Here is a 17,607-nt window from a genome sequence, read left to right on the forward strand (position 1 = left end):
GCTCGCGGAGCGGCTGAGCGTGGCTGCTCCAGGGGTCAGAAAGAGGCGTGGGCCCGAGGTGCCGGGAGGGCCCGAGGGGACGAGATGGTCCACACACACCTCTGGAAGTGAAGTCTGCCCACTTCCTCGTGCATGCCCCTGGTGTGAAGTTGGAGGCTGTGGCAGGGAGCCCCGACCTAGGGGGAGGCGTGTGGAGACTGTGTCCACCAGATGGGAGGGTCCCTGGAGGGCACTGGGCCGTGCCGCGGTGGGCTGGGCTCCCGGCATGGACCGTCTCTGGGAGCTGCCACTCATAGCCCAGCCGCAGCTCGAGGGGGAAACGTCTGGGCTTCAGCTCAGGCAGAGATGCTGAGTGCTGAGCTAGCTGGAGCCCAGCACATGGCGCATAGCATCGGCCACAAATGCAATGCTGCCCCGGGCGCTCGGGCAGACATCTTGAGCTGCTAGAGTTGGGAAGGGCCAGAGGGGCCGCTGGGCCCTGTACCCCAGGATGAGACTGTGACTCGGAGCCCTGGGTGGGAGGGAAGAGGGGATGAGGGAGAGGGGAGGGTAGAGAGAGGGGCTGAGTCGGGGCAGATGGCCAGTGAGGGCTGACCCCGCTGCGGGGACTGTGGGGGCGGGTGGCTTGATGCAGGGCTGCCGCTGGGCAGGAGACAGGAAATAGCTGCACAAGGCTCCAGCGCCGGGCGCCGGTCTCTGCTGGCGGTGGTAGTTTGGAGAGGTGACTGGAGGGCAAGGATGCCAACTTCCTCACGCCAGCGGAGGACAGGAGACGGACACGTCATGCCAGGGGAGAACAGGATTTTTTTTGGGGGGGGGGTTGGCCATGGGGCTTGAACTCTGGGCCTGGGAGCTGTCCTTCAGCTCTTCAGCTCAAGGCGAACACTCTACCACTTGAGCTACAGCGCCACTTCCAGTTTTCTGTTGGTTCATTGGAGATCAGAGTCTTATGGACTTTCCTGCCCAGGCTGGCTTTGAACCGCAATCCTCAGATCTCAGCCTCCTGAGTAGCTGGGATGACAGGCGTAGCCACCGGTGCCTGGCTCTCAGTCCCTTTCTTAGAGGAGAACCCTGGGGCTCAGAGCTGGCAGGTACCAGCCTCGCTGGCCCGTGTGGAGGGTTCGGGATTTGAATTCACGTCTGCCGTGGTCCCTGTGCGTGGAAGGCCCGGTCCCGGGTGGAATGCTGAGGTCACGGGTGGGAATGTCCACCTGCGGGGTGACCGAGGGGCTGGACGCGTGCCCGCCACGGGACAGACACAGACACACGTGTGAGTCTGCGGCCCGCCTACGGCCTGCGCCATCTGCCGCACCGGTCATTCCGAATGGCCCACGCGTGAGGCTCCCACACCCAAATAGTCTCTAGCAGGAAATGGTCCCCAGCCCTGCTTTCGGGATGGAACTCATGGGAGGAGGGGCCTGCAGGGGGGAGGCGGGAACCCCAGCCCTGTCCTGGCTCCGTCTCCGTCTCTCCCTAAGCCGTCGTGAGTTGTCAGTCCCCAGCTCCCCCAGAGAGAAGGGACGGAGGGCGCAGGACGGAGGTGGAGGCTGTGCCGGGAGGAGGCCCGGGCCTTCCTGGTCCGTGGATGCTCCCGGGCCTGGTGTCTTTGGGGAGAGCGGGTGGGGCAGAGCCTGCCCCGTGGAGGGAGCGTCCCAGGCCGGGGCTGCCCCCCCCCGCCGGACAGGACCTCGGGCTCAGAGGCCAGTGATGAGGGAGCAGCCCTGGACGTCCCCTTCTCCCCTCCTCGCTGGTCCTCTGCCCCATAGTCTCCAGCGTGCCTGGACAGGAGTGGCGGGGAGTCCAGGTTGGAGTGAAGGCGGGCTCTCAGGTCACGTCGGTAGCGCAGGTAGCGCCGGAGACAGCGGGCGCCTGCCCCGCCCAGGCTCTGGGGGCCTTGCTGGGGTACGCCTTGGATGAGGCGAAGGTGTGAGCTCCAAGAAAGACCCAAGGAAGCCACGGCATGGAGACCGTGACTGACCCAGGCTTCTGGAGGCACGGAGGTTGAAGCAAGGGTCCTGGGGCTGCCATGACCGACAACCGGCCACACGCTTGGCGGAGGAAGACAGCACGCACGTCGTGGGGCCCTCCTGGAGGCGTGGGGCCCTCCTGGAGGCGTGAGGCCTGACAGGAGGCGGTCTCGGCTGGTTCCTTCCACTGGGGGCAGGCGGGGTGGTCCCTCACAGCCTCTGGGCTGGCTTCCGTCCTCACGTCTCCTGTCTGCTGGCCGCCCACCGTGAGCCCCGGGGGGAGGGGGGAAGAGTCTCCCTGGCAGATCCTGGTACAAGGCCACATGGGATGCGGGCAAGCCTGTGGCACCTGGCATCCTTCTTAGGGGTGGCCCATTTGAATCGGCCTGGGGTCGGGGCCGGGGCCGGGGGGGATCCACGCAGGGACTGCCAGGCAGCTGGTGACCAGAGGGCAGTGGCCAGATCCCAAGAAGCAGGAGTCCTTGGCTAGGGAAGGGGACTGGGGAGGGGACCCAGAGCTGGGCCTGCACTGTGGCTCCAGAGCCTGTGCATACCCCGCACTATTCAAGGCTGGGGAGCAGCCTGGGCTCCACCATAGTCCTCGGGCTTCCTCGTGCTCCCCTGTGCTCCTCCATGCTCCCCCGTGCTCCCCTGTGCTCCTCCATGCTCCCCTGTGCTCCTCCATGCTCCTCCATACTCCCCCGTGCTCCCCTGTGCTCCCTCATGCTCCTCCATACTCCCCCGTGCTCCCCTGTGCTCCCTCATGCTCCTCCATACCCTGTGCTCCTCCATGCTCCCCCGTGCTCCCCTGTGCTCCTCCATGCTCCCCTGTGCTCCTCCATGCTCCTCCATACTCCCCCGTGCTCCCCTGTGCTCCCTCATGCTCCTCCATACTCCCCCGTGCTCCCCTGTGCTCCCTCATGCTCCTCCATACTCCCCCGTGCTCCCCTGTGCTCCTCCATGCTCCCCCGTGCTCCCCTGTGCTCCTCCATGCTCCTCCGTGCTCCCCCGGGCTCCCCAATGTTCCCTTGTGCTCCCTCATGCTCCTCCATGCTCCCCCGTGCTCCCCTGTGCTCCTCCATGCCCCCCTGGGCTGCAGCTCATTCCTGAACTCCCATCTCTGGTCACAGTGGGGCAGGGAGCACTTGGGGGAGGGTGCGCGTGCGCAGGTCAACCAAGGGCAGAGAGCTGAAGGGCCTGACCAGTTCCATCCCCCCGGGAGCGGATGTTTACCTGGCCACAGCTGTGAGCACAGCTGCCCAGGGGGACAGAGCCCGCCCGGCCACTGGAGGCCAGCCACCGGCGTGTGTGTGGCCTGGAGCCACTCCTGACCCCTCTCTGGGCCTCGGTTTCCCCCATGGCAGGCGTTGGCCACAGGCTCCTGAGCTTGTGGGAGTTGGGGTGTCCGCAGGGCCCCGGGGCCAACGCCCACGTCACAGGGAACGCAGAGGAGGGCTGGGTGGGCCGGCAGAGTTGCTCAATGTTCTCGAAGCAGCTGGCCGGCTCTGGAAAAGTTGTTTTTCACAGGCTTTTTTTTAAACAGCTGCAGGAACAGTTGGAGGTCAGCCTGCCGCCATCTGGGAGCGATGGGCAGGACGGGCCTGCACTGCACAGCGCCACTTCCGCCCCTGGGCGGGAGGTCTGCGGGCTGGAGAGCCGGCCGGGGCAGAGGCAGCGGCCTCGGGATGTGCCGCTTGGCCCCCGCGGGTCGGTGGGAAAGCGTCAGAGCCACCGCCACAGCCACCCCAAGGGCGGGGGAGCGCAGGGGCACAGGGGACCCTCCTGGGCTTCACGCAGGGCTGGGACATTGGCTTCATCTTCCTGAGGAGACCAAACTGCCAGGGAAGCAGCATGAACTCCATTGCCCAGGCGCAGAGGCTTAGGGACGTGGGTGGCAGGGGCTCAGCCTGGCGCTCCGGAGCCCTGGGCGGAGGGCTGGCCCTGTCTGCTGTGCCCCAGGGACTGGGGAGGGAGGACGGGGCCTGGCTCCAGGCTGTCCCCGGTGACCCCAGGAGTGCGGATGGCACCAGGGATGGGGGGGCGGGCTTCTGCCCACCATGCAGGAGCAGCACGGCCAGCAGGACCCCAGACTTGGTCCAGGCAGAGTCCGACTGTCCGGGCCGCCTCGGGCTGCCAGGTGCCCACCCCTGGCTTCAGAGCAGCTGGCACCCCAGGCACATGGCACCGTGCTCTTGTGATCTTTCTGCCTCGGTTTTCCCATTGCTGGGACTGGCTACAGGAGAGATGAAGCTCTAAGGCCTGGGCTTGCTGGGAGCCGGGTCTCTCTGCTCCACAGGCAGAGGTGGGCGGGGCGGCCTCGCCCTCCCTCCTGCAGGGAGGGTCAGAGCTGGGCATCAATGGAGGAGCTGCTGGGGCACCAGGCGGCCCTGGGGACGGTGTGTCCTTGTGTGCGTGGTTGCTCAGGTGTCACGCGCACCTGTTTTAGCCCTGGCAGGTCTTGGTTCATGCACCTGGCCAGGTGCCAGGACGAACCCCCGTGTGTGTGTGTGGGGGGGGCGTTGCTCAGACACCGCTAACAGAGAACCACGTGCTTGTAAACTTTAATTCCACACAGTAGACAAACGTACAGTACACGCAGCACTGCAGGTGATCTTACAGCCAAGCTCCTAAATACACCTGGAAACATGTCGGAGGGCAGGTGCCCGGGAGGGCCGCGGCTTCTGGCAGTGGGGCTGGGATGGGGTGGCTGCTGCACCCCAGCTGTGTGGAGGAGGGGCTGACGGCTCCGTCTTGGCACCGGGCAGCTCCCAGTCACCTGGGCAGGAGGCCCTGCTCCCCGTGGCTGCCGGCCAGCTGGCGGGCACAAGCCTGGCTCAGTGTGGGCGCCTCCGGCACCTGCTCCAGAGCAGCCTGCAGGGCCCGCTCTTCACGGGATCTTCTCTACATGGTCTGTCCTTCAGAGATTCTGGGAGGCTGGGCAGGCAGCCCCTGTCATGCCCCGAGGGGAACTGCAGAACTTTCTAGAGGCCCAGCAACGGCAGCACCAGGAGCGTCGGACCAGGGGCTGACGCTGGGCGTTCCTCATCGGCACTGGCACCAGCACTAGGGCCGGGTGGAGACGCAGACCCCTGGCCGGGCCCAACCTCTGCTCTGCCCCTGGCCAGGGAGGAGGTCCCGCCGAGGACCCCCGGGGTCCTTCGTCCTGAGCCTGGGGAGGCCGCAGCCGTGGCACCCCGGGCTCCATGACGGGCACGGGCGGGAGGCGGCCCCGCGTCACATCACCACTTCGGGAGAGATGTTGAAGAGCAGGTCATCGTTCCCCCGCCGCACCTCCAGCAGGAGCGGGGACTCGGTCAGCACGGCCTCCTGCAGCTCGCTTGAGTCCAACAGAGCACGCCCGTTCACTCTGACGATGACATCGCCATCTTGGATGCCTCCCCTGCCAACGGAGACCGTGCAGTGACCACACACACGTGCATACGCGCGCACACACACACAGAGGCTGAGAGGCATCCTCTCCCCACAGGATGACATCGCCATCTTGGATGCCTCCTCTGCCAACAGAGACAGCATGGTGACCACACACACGCACACGCATGCACATACCCACAGGCTGCGAGGCCCCGGCTGATGGAGACGGTGCGGTCACCCCCACACACACACAGAGGCTGAGAGGCGTTCCCCTCCCCTGCCCCCACAGGATGACATCGCCATCTTGGATGCCTCCATTGCGTGCGCGCGCGCGCACACACACACACACACACACACACACACACAGGCTAGCGAGGCCCCGGTGCGGTCACCACACAGGCTGGCGAGGCTGGGGCCCAGGCTCCAATAGCCACTTTAGAAAGCCGCTCGCTTCTAGGAGGAAGAGCAGGCCCCGGCACCAGCCTCCTCTGCCAAGGGCACGTGATGGGTACATGTTCACTACCGAGATGGCACAGGCTCCGTCTTCCCCCTGACAGCAGCCCAGACCCCAGTGGGGTCCATCCAGCAAGCAGGATGATGGTTTCCGCCACTGCCAGGGCCCCGCCTGCTGTGGCTCGGGTCGGGTGTGTCCAGGGCCCGGCCTGAAGAGCCCACGGCTGTGCCAGGGTGTGGGCACGGAGCACGCCGTCTGCCGCCTGTGGCTTCGGGGAGAGGCCAGAATCCACCTGCCCTATCCACATCTCTCTGCCAGGAGTCTCAAGGCTGTGTAAGGTCAATGGGGGAGTCCCTGCTCAGCCCCTACCCCCACCCCAACACGCCCTCTAGAATGTCTGATCTACTGCCTCCTGTGGGCCCCCCTGCCACGCCGGCCCCACCTGCTCACCTCTGAGAAGGTGAGTTCGGGGCCACCTCTTGCACATAAATGCCGCTGCTGACGGATGGGAAGTCGGGGTTGCTGGCCTTCAGCTCTTCCACCAAACTGAGAAGATACACTTGTGTAAGGCCTCCAAACCCACTCTGGGCACACAGCCTCGGTCTTCCGCCACCACCAGACAGGCCAGCAGCCGAGAGCAGGCTCCATGCCACCCGCTTGCCCGGCTCTGAACAACCTGGCGCACTAGACAGGCACAGGGCGGCGATGGCTGACTGGAGGGGGCGGGGATGGGAGGCGGCAGGGAGAGGGAAGGCAGGGAGGAAAGGTGGTGAATGCATGGAAAAGTAAAGGCTAAGCAGGTAGATGGAGGAAAGCAGGGCAGACAGACAGACAAAGGGCCAGGCAGGGATGAGGAGGAGCAGACGTGGAGTGGAGGAAAGGAGGAGAACACAATGAGAAGATAGGCAGGTAGGCTCCGCTGCAACTGCTCTCCAGTAGGGTCCTGGCTCCCAGGAGCTCCAGCCAAGCTGGCAGGCAGAGCCCGAGGCCCCACAGCCGGGCCAGGTCAGCCTTGGAGAGAGGCCAGTGCTGTGCAGAGACGGGGCAGCTCCTCCCACGTGGGGAGCCCAGAGGGGCAGGACAGTGCCCGCCCAAGGTCACCGGGGCCTCCGAATGCTCGAGACTTGTCTGGAATTAACATCTTCGTAGGCATCTTAAGAGAATCCAGACTTCAGGGTGAGCCCCGAATCCCATGCCAATGAGATTGTCTCCCATGAGAAACGGGGAGGGAGATACACGCGGAGGGGGAGGTCATGGGAGCTGGGCGGGGAGGAGGGATGGATGCACACAGTGGGAGGGGGGAGGTGTGTACAGCCAGGAGGCTGCAGGCTCAGAGGCTGGAAGTGGGAAGGCTCCTCCCAGAGCCTCCACCACCGCGTGGCCCCGACAGCCCACGCTCATTCCTGAATCCACAACCCTCAACCTATGTATCTGGGTTGTTCAGATGCCACACTGTGGTAACTTGTGTGGCAACCCCAGGAAATTAACCCAGAAGACTTCCTGGAGGAGGAGGTAGTGCGTGAATGGACTCTGGAAGATGCCAGAGGACTCCATCAGACAGAGCAGACAGGGGCATCCGAGAGGAGGGTCCAGCACAGAAGGCGGGCAGGCCCAGCGGGGCCAGGGAGGAGGGGCTGTGGGGAGACCGGGGAGCCCTCACCTCGGAGTGATGGTTCTCATCCGCAAGCCAATGAAGCGCTTCTTCCAGTCTGGAAAGGAAACCCACAGGACTCGGTTAAGGCAGCCTCAAGACCACTGCCCTCCCAAGGATGCCCACAGCCAGCGCTGCCCTCCCCCATGAGCTAGGGGAGCCCTGCGGGAGCCGAGCACCCCACTCCCCCAGGGCCTCACGTCTGTTCTGCCCTCAGCCGGCGGCTCAGCTTTGACACTCAGGGGCCAGCAGGCTCTCCTCCGAGTCCCCAATGCCCTGGCTCAGAAATGAGCTCATACCCCTCCCGGCCCTCCCTGTAAATCACAGCAAGGCCAGAGCGCAGCAGCGGGCCAGAGTGCCAGGTAACCACCTCACCCGAGGACACAGCTCACCAGGTACCCGAGGGCGCAGGCCCCCACGGAGCCCCCCACCCCACCCGTGCACTCAGCAGGTGTCTACGACCCAGAAATCACAGTCACAGATTCTGAGTCACTAAACAAGCCTCAGGAAAGTTAAAGTGGTGAAATTAACTTTTTGGACAAAGTCATTTCCTTTCACTTGGCTTTTCTTTCTCTTTTTTTCTTTTCTTTGGTACAGGGCCTGAACTCAGCACTTGGTTTTTACAAGGTAAGATCTCTACACTTGAGCCATGTCCTCAGCTTAATTTTTTTTTCTCATTTCATGAAATTTTCTGATGACAATGGGATTAAAGTAGAAAGTAATAATAGAAAAGTATCTAGAAATTTTTCAACTACTCAGAAACTACTACTCCTAAACAGCCTATCTTCAAACATGAAATCAAAGCGAGAGTTAGAAAGTATTTCAGCTGCTTAAAATAGGACATACCAAATTTTATAGAACACAAAGGTAGCACTTAAGAGGGAAATCGATGCAATAACTAGTATATGTCTGAGACAAGCAGAAAAGGTCAGAGAAGTTGATGTTAGGTAAAATGAACCCCAAGATAGGTATTTAAAGTTTTTTCTTTCATGTGATTGTTTCTAATATATTTATAAGATGATTTCTTTGTTGCTTTTATGTCCCTCCCCCACGGTATAACCCCTGCTTTCACTGTATTTGATGTCAGTATAATTTGTGGAGGGGAAGGGAAAAAACAAATGGCTTAAATAGGGATACAGGTGGACCCACTGCAACAATGAGATGTACAAGTCGTTATGTCAAAACACGAACTTTACAACTTTGGCTGGGGTGCAGGGGTGGGAGATGGGAAGGGATGGGAAGGGAAAACTAAGGAGGAGGCAACAATGCTTGATAAGAAATGTACTCATTATCTTGCCCATGTAACTGTAACCCCTCTATACGATATTTTCACAATAAAATTTAAAAAAAAGAGGGAAATCAACAGCACTATAATGACTGTTAGAAAAGCACCTGGTTTCAACCTACAAAAAAAGAAGTAAATAAAAGGAAGATAGAAAACAACAAGGGTAAGAATGTAATTGATGAAATGGACAATAGAAACACAAGAGAAAATAAGTGAAAACTAAAAGCTGACGCTTTGAGATCAGTAACATTGCTAAATCTCTACCTAGCACATTCGTGAAAAAATAAAGACGCCAAGAATGAGAGCCATTCCCCCCACAGCCCCACACACCCAAAAACAAACATTGCCTGCTATTTCCACACTATTGAAAATCATTCAAGAGAAGTCAGCCACTCAAACAGCCATGTTTGAGTGAAAGGAGTTTTATTTGTGTTTAAAAATTGTCCTATGATGAACATCTCAGACCCATTGACTAATTCTATAATTTGTTTAAGATAGAACCAGCCCAGAGTCTGCTGACCTCTCTAGGTGCTGAAAATGAGTGACTATCAATCCATTTTCCCCACCAAAACCAGGAAAGAAAAGCAAACCAATGTATCTAATAGAAATGGAAAAGTCTTTAAACACTTTCTGCAAATCAAATCCAACAATATACAAAAGGATAACACAAGTGTGTGAGATTTACCCCAGGAATTCAAGGTTGGTTTAACACTTAAATCAATCAACGTGCTGTGGCCTGGTATGCACACCTGGAATCCTAGCTGTTTGTGTGGCAGAGATCGGGGGACCAAGATTCAAGGCAAGCCTAGCAGAAGGCATTTGTAGGACCCTACTTCGACCAGTGGCTGGGTGTGGTGCTGGGTGCCTGCAACTCAGTGAGGTGGGGAGGTCACCGAGTAGGATAGAAGTCCAGGCAGACTCAGGCATCATCAAGGACACCCACTCCAAAACAACCAATGCCAAAAGAGCTGGAGGAGTCACTCAAGTGATGGAGTGTCTACCAATAAGCATGAGCCCCTGAATTCAATCTGAGTACAGCAATCAATCAATGAGAAATCAACCAATGCAACTTATTGTAATAGCAGGTGTTAAGATGCTGAGCACAGCGACAGAAGACCTAGATGAAGAGAAAGACACTGTGTGATCACTGCTCTGGAGATGGGACCCTAAAAATGCCCATTTTTCCCAAGTTCACCTATAGACCTAAAGCAATAACAATGCCAGCAGGATTTCCTTTCTGTAAATCCAATCTTGATAAGGATGTGCAAAGGACCTAGAAGAGGCAGAAGAGATGGAGAGTGGAAGAAGGAAGCGAGCGGGTTTACTCCACCTAATTAAGGACAATTGTCACCTACGCATCCAGACCTGCTACACCAACAGACACTGGACAATCTAGGTGTCCTTGCAGACCCAAGAGCAGAGAGGTTTTCTCCCACAAGTTTTACTGCCTGAGGTTTTAGGAGCAGAGCTAGACTGCATGCTGTATTTCTTCAGTAAAGTACAGCTCAAAGGTTTTGTGTTGTGTTTGTGCTTATGCTATGCACTAAAAAGTCCACACCCTTTCTCCACCAAACTCAGTGAATAAGTAAGTAACTTTATAGCCAGGTGCTGGTAGCTCACGCCTGTCATCCTAGCTATTCAAGCATAAGGAAGCCCTGCTCTCAATGGTGTGCTGGTGAGGAGGTGGGGAGACAGAAGGAGAAGAGGAAGGGCAGTAGGGTGGGGACAGCATGAGCGCAATGAAGGAAGGAAAATGCGCACTGAGAACAGGAAGGCAGGCCCACCAGGGGGGCCCTGAGTCAGGGCCTCCTCTAAAAGAGGCCATGATCACCAACAACAGGGGCTGGCATGCCCTCTCCTGGGGAGTCACTGTGTCTCAGTGAGACCTCTTTGTGGGGGGGAGGCTCGTGGCCTCTAGAATGGTCAGGGTGACCTCTCCCATGGTGGGGGGGGCTCATGGCTTCTAGAATGGTCAGGGTGACCTCTCCCAGGGTGGGGGAGGGGTTCATGGTCTCTAGAGCAGGCAGGGTGGACAGACACCCTCATCTGGATGGGAGTGAGGAGCGGAGGCTGGCAGGAGGGGTGCTCCCAAGGATCAGTCTTGGGGTCTGCTCCTCTGGAGGAAAAAATACCTGCCAAGTGGACCACGGGCTGAAAGGGTGAGTGGACGGTGGAAGGAGGGAGAAAAGGAAGGGTAGGAGGGAAGAAACATGGATAGGAGATGGCTGGGTAAACAGATGAGTGATGAATGGATGGATAGATGGATGAGGGTAAATGAGTGGACAGATGGATGCACACATGGGTGATGGATAGGTGGACAAACTGGGTGGGTGGATGGATGAATGGATGGTGGATGGATGGATGAGAGGAGCACAGGTGGATGGATATGTGGGTGGTGGATGAGTTGGGTGGATGGTGGATGGATATGTGGGTGATGGATGGGTTGGGTGAATGGCTGGCTGGCTGGCTGGATAGATGGTGGATGGATGGATGACAGGAGCACAGGTGGATGGATATGTGGGTGGTGGATGAGTTGGGTGGATGGTGGATGGATATGTGGGTGATGGATGGGTGGATGAGTTGGGTGGATGGATGACAGGTGCGTGGGTGGATGGATGGATGGATAATAGCTGCATAGATGGAAATGTGGGTGTGCAGATGGAGATAGCTGAGCAGACAGACAGGAAGGTGGCAGGGAGAAGGGGGGGCAGGGTGAACCTCAGCTAGGAGAAAACAGCCTGGAGTGGGAGGGGTGAAGGTGGCCATGACCGAGGAGGGGGGAAGACGAAGGGTCAGGAGTGAGCACCTGGCGCGGGCCCCGGCCCACCCTGGGAGCTGGGGGCGGCCTTGGCCAGGGAGCCTGCTTCCCTCAGCCCGGCGGGGGGTGGGGTGGGAGGGGGAGCTCTGTACCTTTGGCGCTCTTGTCCTGGAACTCTTCGAGGAAGCGCGCGATGCGGTCGGACGGGATGGCGAAGGAGATGCCGGCTGTGACCTTGAGCGTATTGATGCCGATGACCTCGCCGTCCTGGCACGGGGTGAGCAGAGTGGGGTGGTCACCCAGGGGACACTGCACATGGCTGCCCTCAAAGCATGGTGTCCACAGCCCTTTCCCGGGCCTGTGCCTGGCGGGCGGTGACGGGAGACAGGGAGCAGGCCCCGCCCTCCAGAGCAGACGCCTCCCAGGGTCTCCTCAAGCAGTGACTCCTTTCCCACTGTGCCCTTCACAACCCTGGAGGCCTCCTGCTCCATTCTGGGGTACACTCTCGTACGCATCCTGGGGAGGACACGGCCAGCTCACAGGGGACCCTTTGTCCTCCTGACCCCTGGAGCTCGTGAGTGGAGACCGGGAACTGTCTTCCACCCCACTCCCACCCTGCCCAGCCTTCCTCTGCCTGTCCTCACCATGGATGGCCAGCGACACAGAGCTCTCTAGGCCGGGCTTCCTGGCCTCCAGCCTGCACCCCACCCACAGGAGCCCCATCCAAGCTGAGCCCCATCTGGCCAGGGCCAAGCACTCTCCCTTAGCCCCATCCCCGACCCCCTCCATCCTGGCTTCTGTGGCCTCCTGGGGTCCCTGTGTGCCCAACCCCACTCTGTGCCCTCCTGTCCCCCGAGCACAGGCCTGCAGCCCCTCTGGAGAGCTCATGTGCTTGTGTGGCACTCAGCACGGCCATGCCTGGCCACCTCCTGTTCAGAGCCCCTCTTTGTTCTGGGGGCCTCCCAGCCCAGATGGGAGGAGCCTGACTTTGGGGCTAGGGACAGCAGCGTAGAAAGGTGGCCGAGGGGACTGAAGGGAACAGGTCATCCTTCTGCCGCCCTGGTCACCGCGGACAGGGCGGCCCAGGGCAGAGGTGGCCCACTGTGCCTGCCGTGTCCAGCGACACCACAGGGCCCGGCCGGCCGCTGTCCTCGGCTGAGTCCTCATGGCTGGCGCCCATCACTCCCCAGGCCCAGGATGACACCCCGTGGAGCTGGGAGTGGAGTACTGGGGGCCTGGCCTGGCGGCTGTGCCCCTTACCCCCAGGCCCCCTGCAATGTAAGCAGAACCGCTGAAAACCAGACTCTGCTTGGGGACACTCACCAGGTTCACCAGCGGTCCCCCGGAGTTCCCGTACTGCAAGGGAGGAAAGAGAATGTTGGCCAGGCAGGGAACTCACAGCTCCACCACGTTTTCTCTGTAGCTGGTCGGGAACTGGGTGGGACTGCGCTGGGGGGGGGGGGACCTGGCCTGCCCTCTAGCGCCCTCTGCAGGCCCAAGGCCTCCGTGTGGCAGCTCTGCCCCCTACCCCCACCCACTTTGCACCCACTGGGGCCAGTACCCATCTTCACACCGCAGGTGCCAGCAGCTCCAGAAGACAGCAAAGGGCTTCATCCAAACCACCTCGACCCCAGTAAAGAGCCGTGCCGGCGGCTGGCGGGGGCAGGCATGCTGCCCGGCGTGGCCAGGCTGCCATATCTGAAGGCCATCTTGATCTGGGCAGCAGTGGGGCCCAGGCTGCCTGTGTGCCCGGGCAGCAGCCGCAGGGCTCCGCGCCTCTGAGATCTTACCAGCTAGTGATGTGAGGGGCCAGGCCCTGGGGGCGGGAGGCAGCCGGCCCGAGGCAGAGCCACTCCGGGGGACTCACGTTGATGATGGCGTCCGTCTGGATGTAGTCCATGTCGGAGTGGTGGAGCCCCAGCTGCTTGCCGTCCCGCTGCGTGGTGCTCACGATGCCGGTGGTCACGGTGTTCTGCAGGGCGAAGGGGCTGCCGATGGCCACCACGAACTCTCCAGGCCGCAGGTCGGCCGAGCGCCCCAGCAGCAACACGGGCAGCTTTTTCTGGGGAGGAGGAGAGAGGGGCCCGGGGAGCAAGGCTCCGTTTGGGAAGGCTCCAAACAGCGCAACCTCCCAGCGTAGACACAGACGATGACATGAGGCGAGGCGGTGGCCCCTCTGCTTCAGCACGGAGCCCGCGGAGCCCACCTGGCTCTCAGTGCCCGGCTGCCGGGCACCTCTCCACGGTGGGACTCCCCCAGGGGTCGGGAGAGCGGCCCTGTCTAGTTTCTGGTGCGGTCCGGCTGCTGCGGAGGGCATGCTGGGAGCAGCAGCGCTCTGGAGGGGCATCCAAAGGCTCGGAGGTGCACACGGGTGCCTGTGGCCGGGGGAGCGGCCAGGCAAGCTCTGACCTCAGGGCTCAGGGACGTGGCCACTCCCAGTCACTCCCGGTCAGGTGACCTGAGGTGGCTCTCTTGGAGCAGCAGAGTGGCGTGGCCTTGACGCTAGCTCCTGTACTTTGATCTGCCTTGCCCAGCCTTAGGTTCCCCATCTCTAAAAATGAGGCCACGTGCCCAGACCCAGCCTCTGTGACGGCAGCAAAGCTACCTGGGCCCCTCAGGGACCCTCAGCCGCGGCCAGGACCCCGCACAAGACTCATCCGGTGTACACACACTCCGGAGAGGGGCCAGATGCAAGTCCCACCTCCGGGAGGTGGCGGTGGTCCCGAGCACCCCCCCTGCCGTGCACTGTGAACTCCGACCCTGGACTCAGCACGAACCAGCGCACTGCAGACCTGCATCCTGCCTGAGCAGCCCACCCTGCCCCGGCCGTGATCATGGGTGAACCCTGACTGCACACTGCGATTGCAGACGATGGGGTGTAGGGGGGCTTCCTCAGGGCTGTGGGGCATGGGGTGCAGAGGGGAATGCTGGGCGCTGGCTTCCAGGAGCAGCTGTGGTGGAGGACCAAGTGGCCTCTGGGTCAGTGTGGGAGCTGGTGGGGGACCCGGCGCAGAGGTGACAGGATGGGGCACAGGTCTAAGGGCTTGTGTCTGCCGCCCAGTGGGGACATCCGCACATCTGCCAGTGGCGTGGGGGGTCAGTGAAGACCCTTGCAAAGGGGGGGCCCTAGCGGGGAGGGGAGCGGCCCGAGGCCTCCCCTACCGTGGCCCAGGCTTGCCGGGTCTCCCACCTGGTGCTTGGACATACAGGAGGCGTGCTCCCAGCCTCAGTTCCGGGACTGACTTGGTTGGTGTCGGAGGGCCAGCTTGGGTGCCCCTGGCCTCCCGGTGAGGAGGCAGGGCTGGAGTGGGCCGCCCGCCCGCACACACCCCTACCTTGGGGTGGATCTTAATGGTGGCGATGTCAGACGTCGTATCAATGTCCTTGATGCTGGCCTCGTACGAGTCCCCGCTCTGCAGCTGCACCTTGAGCTGCTGCCGGCCCGAGACAGTGTTGGCGCTGGACACCACGTGGGCGTTGGTGACGATCAAGCCGGTCTCGGACATGATGAAGCCCGAGCCACTGCTCAGTGGCGCGTTATTGCCAAACAGCGGGTGTCTGCCAAGCGGAGGGCAGCGGCATGGGGCCGTCAGACAGCGAGGGGCGGGTGGGCGGCGTGGGGTGGGCGGGCTGGGGAGCTGGGCTCAGTGGGGACAGTGGGGTGGAGAGACAAGAGCACGGGCCTGAGTGTGAACCGTGCCCTGCCACATGCTTCCTGGCCATAAAGAGACGGCTGTCTCTGAGAGCAGCCCCGTCCCACAGCAGGCCCCAGCGGCCAGAGAGTCCAGACAGACAGACAGACCACGTTCAAACATCCAATCCAACCCCTCTGGGACCTGCCTCTGCTCTGGCCGCCCTCTGAGCCTGCTTCCCCTCCTGAGAAGGGCCACCAGTGCTTGGTGTGGCTGAGGGGGGGCAGAGAGGCCGGTCAGCTCGAGCCCCTTGGGGGGCGCTGTGTCTCCAGCTCAGACAGGGGAATTAGGAAAAGACTTCTTGGGGTTCCCAGGAATATGCCTGGAGCCGGGGGACGGGGGTGGGAGGCCCGGGCCCCCCAGGCCAGGGAACCACCAGTCATGCTGGGGTCCTACACAGCTCGGCCCCCCAGGAGGTAGATACCCTACCGACCTCCAGAGCTGCGCTGCAGGCTCTCTGCGGGCTCTGGAGGAGCCTGGCCGCCCCCCCATCCCTGCCAGTCCAGGCCCCACCCACAGACACCCACATCCGGGGCCCCAGGACCAGGAGCCAGTGGACTTGCACAAGAGCTCAGGACTGCTGGACTGGGGAAAGGGGCTCAGGGCCGGATGTGAGCGCCGGTGAGCACGCCACACACATGTGCACACATCAGTGCACACACCAGCCCTGGGAAGGGGGGGGGCTCGCAGCAGGGGGGAAACAGGCCGCACACCGCAACTGCTTCCTCCTGGGGGGGCCCTGGCAGCTCCCTGGTCCCTCCTTGGCCTCTCCCGGGTCTGGTCAGCCCACCCATCTGGCTGCCTCCCGGCCTCCTTCCAGCCCCAGCCACGCAGCCTTGCTGGGCCAGCCCCTCCCCTTACCCCTGGCTCCCCGCACCCCAGCCCTCTGGTCCCCCCCGTGCTGTCCTCTCCCAGGGTGCGCCCCCCCTGTGCTGTCCTCTCCCGGGGTGTCCTCTCCCGTGCTGTCCCCCCGTGCTGTCCCCCTGTGCTGTCCTCTCCCGGGGTGTCCCCCCCGTGCTGTCCTCTCCCATGCTGTCCTCTCCCGTGCTGTCCTCTCCCGGGGTGTCCCCCCCGTGCTGTCCTCTCCCATGCTGTCCTCTCCCGGGGTGTCCTCTCCCGTGCTGTCCCCCCCGTGCTGTCCTCTCCCATGCTGTCCTCTCCCGTGCTGTCCCCCCCGTGCTGTCCTCTCCCATGCTGTCCTCTCCCGGGGTGTCCTCTCCCGTGCTGCCCCCCCCGTGCTGTCCTCTCCCGTGCTGTCCTCTCCTGTGCTGTCCTCTCCCGGGGTGTCCCCCCCGTGCTGTCCTCTCCCGGGGTATCCCCCCGTGCTGTCCTCTTCCATACTGTCCTCTCCTGGGGTGTCCTCTCCCGTGCTGTCCTCTCCCGGAGTGTCCCCCCCGTGCTGTCCTCTCCCGTGCTGTCCTCTCCCGGGGTGTCCCCCCCGTGCTGTCCTCGGCTTAGCCTTGGCAAGTGAAGTCCCTGGGTCCCACCGCTGTCCCCCGCCCCCCGGCTGCCCTCTGCCTGGCCGCTAACATTGAGGTGGGTCCCAGTGGTCTGTGGGCACGTGGGCAGGAGGGCACGTGGCACGGGAAGCCAGGGAGCGGCCACGCACCTGAGGAAGAGGTCGATGTGGACCACGGCCGGAGCAATCTTCTCCACGACGTCGGCGATGAAGTTGAACTTGAACCTGGGGCTGGTCAACTGGTGGAGACCTACACTGGCAGGAAAAACGAAGGGCGTCAGAGACACGCTGGCTTTCAGAAGACTCTGCCCAGGCGCATCGGGAAAGGCGCCCACCTGGATTACAAGCTGAGCTTCCCCTCCCCTGCCCACATCGCCTCACTGAACCCCACAGAGCTGGCTCAGAGAGGAGAGGGTCCTTGCCCTGGGCCACAGAGCATCGATACCAGGGCTGGACCAACATCCCTGGGCTCCTGCCTGCCCTGCCTGCCATCCACGGCAGGGGGCTCCTGGGCCCTGGTCCTCTGTGTTCAAGTTTCATTCCCACATGCTGCAGGCAGGCAGCCGGCCGCTCCATCCCTTGGCCCAAGCAGAGAAGGAAACGGGCTGCAACGTCCGCCGCTCGCAGACACTGCGTCCCCACGGCGAGCGGCCCTACAATCCCCATGAGCCCATCCGGAGGACTGGCCTCCATCTGGAGGAAGAACCCCCTACGGTGCTGCGGGGCACACGGGGGCCCGGGCTCCGGCGCAACACACGGGAAGAGGCGCCCCGAGTCGCCCAGCCTGGAGGCCAGAGTCATCCCCGCCCGGCCCAGCACCCCACGTCCACCATGGCTCCGGGGTGAGCCCCACTCCTCCAGGTGGCCCTGGCGCCTGGCGTTCCTGCGGCCTTTGCCCTCCAGCTGTGTGGACAGCAGTGTGACCAGAGGTGGGCCCCAGGCACTGACCGGGCCTGGAAGGGCACCCCA

At 61.9% G+C, this 17,607-nt stretch overlaps 1 protein-coding gene across 1 annotated transcript; it reads right to left on the reverse strand.

The window, feature by feature from the left end:
- Positions 1 to 4,527: 4,527 nt before the first annotated feature.
- Positions 4,528 to 17,100, reverse strand: Htra3 (HtrA serine peptidase 3). Its single transcript, XM_013023889.1, has 9 exons — positions 17,084 to 17,100; positions 16,789 to 16,893; positions 14,823 to 15,045; positions 13,355 to 13,549; positions 12,811 to 12,843; positions 11,640 to 11,754; positions 7,454 to 7,502; positions 6,244 to 6,339; positions 4,528 to 5,367 (listed from the first exon to the last, which is right to left on the reverse strand). The coding sequence occupies exons 1-9, from the start codon at positions 17,098 to 17,100 to the stop codon at positions 5,202 to 5,204; spliced, it is 999 nt and encodes a 332-aa protein (XP_012879343.1). The 3' UTR covers positions 4,528 to 5,201.
- Between the last annotated feature and the right edge of the window lie 507 nt (positions 17,101 to 17,607).

This window comes from Dipodomys ordii, unplaced genomic scaffold, assembly GCF_000151885.1.
Source record: "Dipodomys ordii isolate 6190 unplaced genomic scaffold, Dord_2.0 Scaffold71, whole genome shotgun sequence".
In the NCBI taxonomy this organism is placed as follows: Eukaryota; Metazoa; Chordata; class Mammalia; order Rodentia; family Heteromyidae; genus Dipodomys; species Dipodomys ordii.

Coding starts and splice junctions, on each gene's coding strand:
- Htra3 (XM_013023889.1), bottom strand. Junction 11,755..12,810: donor GGGGACCGCTGGTGAACCTG/GTGAGTGTCCCC, acceptor ACCCCGTGCCAG/GACGGCGAGGTCATCGGCAT. Junction 6,340..7,453: donor ATGAGAACCATCACTCCGAG/GTGAGGGCTCCC, acceptor GTATCTTCTCAG/TTTGGTGGAAGAGCTGAAGG.